The 4,764-nt window shown below is 27.9% G+C and overlaps 1 protein-coding gene across 1 annotated transcript; it reads right to left on the bottom strand.

Annotated features, from left to right (window-relative positions):
* Positions 1 to 771: 771 nt before the first annotated feature.
* On the bottom strand, positions 772 to 1,131 carry LOC125812206 (uncharacterized). The gene has a single exon (XM_049491730.1). The coding sequence runs from the start codon at positions 1,129 to 1,131 to the stop codon at positions 772 to 774; it is 360 nt and encodes a 119-aa protein (XP_049347687.1).
* Between the last annotated feature and the right edge of the window lie 3,633 nt (positions 1,132 to 4,764).

Here is a 4,764-nt window from a genome sequence, read left to right as displayed (position 1 = left end):
TTTTTAACACGTTTAATAAAAGAATGGTTTCTACATAATATGTTAAGATAATAAAATTAAAGAATATGTTGGTATATTTATCATATTTTTAATTTAACATTACAAGATTAAAAAAAGTTTTTTATTTTCTTACACCTTGTTTGGATGGTTGTTATCCATTGTAGTGTATTGTATTGTTAGTCTAAATACAATATTTATTTTGATTGTTACCTTACCTTTTCATAGTAGTTATGCCTTGTACCTTGCAATTTCTTATAGATTTATCGACATTATATAACGATCGAGAACAATATAATCTATCCAAGTGTTGTATTCATTAAAACAATACAATGTGATACATTATGAAACAATACATAACAATCATCCAAACAAAGTGTTAAATTCCCTGTTAAGTCAAAATAGATCAAACAAACTAAATAATTTGAAATTTATGATCTAAATCAAATATATTTATGCAAAACTTATAAATCATCTCATTATTAAATTTATCTACTTTTTTTAAAAATATATGATTTGTTTATAGCATACGAAGTATGAAAAAGGAGAATATTGGAACAAAACATCTCTAAACTAATAAAATAAAATAAAATAAAATAAATACATATGAATCATGCAACTGACTACAAATAACTTGTTCGGAATTGAAAGGGTGGGGATTTTGCATACATGAAAATATTCTAGGTCCGTACAATACTAGAGAGCCGGCGGACCGGTAGGGTTCACTATACACTTGAAAATAAAAGATAGATCTAGCCAAAGTAGTGTTTAATTTCAGTCGCCGGAATCATCATCGCCACCGAAGATGGAAAAGCGGTTATAGAGAAGGAACAATGTGAGTGCGAGAAAAAGAGCAACGCCAACAGGGGACCCACTTACACGGTGAATGGAATTAGGTTCACCGGTGGAGAAAATGGTGTTGATGAATGAGCCGGTGTCGGATGAGAGGAATTGGATAGTGAGGAGTAGAATAATAGGGAGTAAGAGAAGACCTATTGGGGTAAGAAGATCGGAGATGAAATCAGTAATTGCTTCGCCATTTTCACCGAGGATTGTTGGGATTAAGATGACTGCTACTACAACTACGGCAAAGAGAATGCCGTGTGGAGGTCCATGCCGTTGTTCTTCTATCATCCTTCTTGTTTAAAAACTTTTGAATGTGAGTTGTTGGTTTTTGCTTTTGAATTATGTTGCAGCTTTTGGTTTTGGTTTGGTGTAGTGTAGTGTAGTGTGGTGATTACCCTACCTACTATCTTTAGCTTTTTTATACTTCCCTCTATCTCCGCTTCAAATTTATATGACTTATTTTTCTTTTTAGTTACTCCTTCGATTTTAAAAAGAATAGTCTAGAAACAGACTAAAAAAGAAAGGTCATTCTTTTTTAAACGAATGGAGTATTATTCTCTTGTTCATGATCTTTTATTATTCAGGTCTAATTTGACATATCTTTTAAAAAACAGTAATTAGAGGGGTAGATTTTCTATTTCATTTCTAATAATTATAAGTTATCTAAATATTGAAAAATTAATATTTAGTAACAAAGATAAAATAGACACAAAATAGTAAATTATCTTTTGATTTTTCAAATTGAATAAGTAAAATTGGATATCTATTTTTAGTATATTGGTTAAGTAAATTTAACATATTTATTTTATCTTTAATAAAATAATTTATAATCACACAAATATTCTCTAACTTATTTTAGATCATAAATTTCAAAAGTTTATCGTTTTTTCTTGAACTCCATGTCAATCAAACTACATTACATAAATTAAAACGGAGGAAGTGGCTTGTTTTAATGGGTTTATAGCTTTTCGTTTTATAAAGCTTATTTTTTGTTTATTTTTTATCTTAAATTTTATTTTATTCAAACATTATAAAAATAGTTTTAAAGGAGTAGTATTTAAACATGGTTGTGCTTTTTAGTTGGTGTTTACGCTTCTCTTCTTTTTGGTAAAAAGGGAATTAATGAGTAGATGGGACCTTTTTGGTCCTCTAATTAATTAATAACATGTACATACGCGCTTATTAATATTCTTGTTCTTAGATCTCGTTTTTGTAGCTCGATAATGTTGACAATCGAGAATTGATTTTAAATGGGTCGGATAGCGGGTCCAAATAAGATTTTAAATTGTAATCGAAATGTTAAATTTTAGGAGTCAAGATTTACTCCCTCTGTTTCTAATTAGTTGTTCATTTTTTTCTTTTTTAAGTTATCCTTAATTACTTGTCAATTTTGACAAATCAAGAAATGACAACTTTCATTTACCTATTATATCCTTAATTAATTATTTTGAAAATCTTAAATTTTAATTCATCAACTTCAACATTATTAGGGGTAAAATGGTAAATTCATTGTGTCAATCATTATTTTCTAAATAGGTGTGTCAATTCAAAAGTTAACAAGTAATTAGGGACATGTGTCTTATCCAAATTTCAGTATTATCGTATATGAACTAATTTTTATAAAAATGTATAGAAATTATACTTTTTAGCATGTATCTAGAACTAATATAATGTATTTGAATGTTATTGGGTGTTAACTCATCATTAAAAACTGTATATGGATTATATTAGTTAGGAAGACCAAGATACACAAAGGATTAGTAATTGAGATTATGTAAGTTATCCAAGAGGATATTTCTGTACATAAAAGGAATTCAAATGGGGGCTTTACGTTCGTAGAAATGATCAAGAAGTACTCCCCATGATTCTGATCCAGAGTATGTTCCTATCCACTGAATGACTAACTAACTATCAAGAACGAAGTAATCTTTTACTTTGGTTAAAGGCCCTTTTTCTGAGAAATGAGAATAGGAATGAAATAAAAAAATCGAAATAGAAAGAAAAGAATCTAATTGCAAAAGCAAAAAGGAGGGATGTCTTTTTTTTTTTCCTTTTTTCGTTTTTTCTTTTTATTCTTTCTTTCCTATAATTCAATTTTGATTTTTTATATATATATATATATAAAAGATAGAATTAATCTACAGATTCATACATATACAAAGTTGACATTATATCTGATTCATCTAAACTATGACATGAGCTTGTTGCATAGTTGTTGTATTTGATATCAAATTAAATGTATCTGAAAACTTCATGAAGTATGTATCATAGTCATTTATCAGATATCATATACATGTCCAGTGTGTATCAGATACTATAATAGATAGTTATAAAAAAAATTGATCATTTACTAATAGTTGCATATTGCATATATATAAGATACATGTTGGTTACATTACAAATTTATGAAGTATATATTAGATACATGAATTATGTATAAATTTCAATGTATAATGGTAACAATGTCAAAATCAACTCCTTCATGAGCACTAGCAGCAACAACCTCAGAAGATGACCCAAAATAGAATATTCTTCGGTGAAATTCAAATCATAAGAAGCTCTATTTTGAATAGATTCTCAGTAGTGTGTTGTATAATTATTAACAATTCTCTTGGTTGAAGATTTTTTAGCCGTCAAAGTAATTTAACAAAGTCTTATTCAATGATCTTTAAAAAAAGAACTTGGTATAACTATACATTTCAAAGAAAATAATTATTGAAAACTATAAAAAAAAAAAAAATCAAATACATAGCTTAAATAATGGAGAAAATCAATTACAAACCTCAAAATTCATATGTGTAGTGCTCCATTTTCATTTAAAGGGTGGTGAGTAACTGAAGAAAAATATGAGAGGAAGAAGGAGGAGATTGGGAGGCGTAATTTAGGAATGTGATTAGGTGGGTAGATAAATAAGAACTCAATTTTAGGTTATTTTAAAAGAGTGTTGTATCTCACTTTAAATATGATACAAAATTAGTAAATAGTGTGATGGTAGATAAGTATTTGAAAATATAAATTAAATTAGTGTATCTAATACATCTATATTTGTATTATTATACAGTTTCCATTTTTAAAAGAATGAATTGGTCTTTGGCCCAAAGTTTCACCCTTCTAATGAAATGAATGTGTTTTGAAAAAACTGGCCCAATTTTATTTCTATCGAAGTGTTTAGCAGAAATTTTGGGCCTAACAACTAGTCCATTTCAGATTACTAAAATCAGGCCCAAAAAAAATACAAGATGTGAAATATTACACATGTTATTTTACTTCCTATTCATTCATCATACTCAATGCATGCACAAATTATGTATGCTCTGTGTATATATACATACACACTACTTTTCTTTACCACATATTATAAATTGTTATTATGTATACGGTATTTTGTACATATTGTTATTATACATTTATTTCACATCCACTACCTTATTTTTATATATCTTAATTATACACACATAAATAAAATCATAAGCTCTCATGTGCTTTAAACAACATATGTATATTTTAATTTATGATATGTATATGTATTATCATCCTACTCTTGTTTGACTAAATATGTTGCGAGTAGGATTGAATATGTTATTAAGTAGATTAAACTTGTTATCAGTCTGAGTTGCTTTAGCTAAGCTTGCGATAATTCTTTGATTCTCATCTCTCATTATCATTACATACGCCTAATTCACAGTTGGTAAATGACTCATTAAAAGAATGTGACTTCTTACTTATGAATATGACTCATTCAAACCCATGAAAAATTGGTATAACTTTTGTCATTGTAGATACATAACATATACCTTAGATCCTTCACAGTTACAACTAGATGTTAGGATCATCAATCCAAACTCATCTTTCAACTTAGAGTAATAGATTGAAACTGATTGAGTTCTTTGAGAACATGTTGCATTTTCTTGATGAATACTG

This window comes from Solanum verrucosum, unplaced genomic scaffold (assembly GCF_900185275.1).
Source record: "Solanum verrucosum unplaced genomic scaffold, falcon-dt-bn FXZP01000115.1, whole genome shotgun sequence".
In the NCBI taxonomy this organism is placed as follows: domain Eukaryota; kingdom Viridiplantae; phylum Streptophyta; class Magnoliopsida; order Solanales; family Solanaceae; genus Solanum; species Solanum verrucosum.
Note: the sequence above shows the minus strand (reverse complement) of the source record. Positions and strands in the feature narration are given on the sequence as shown.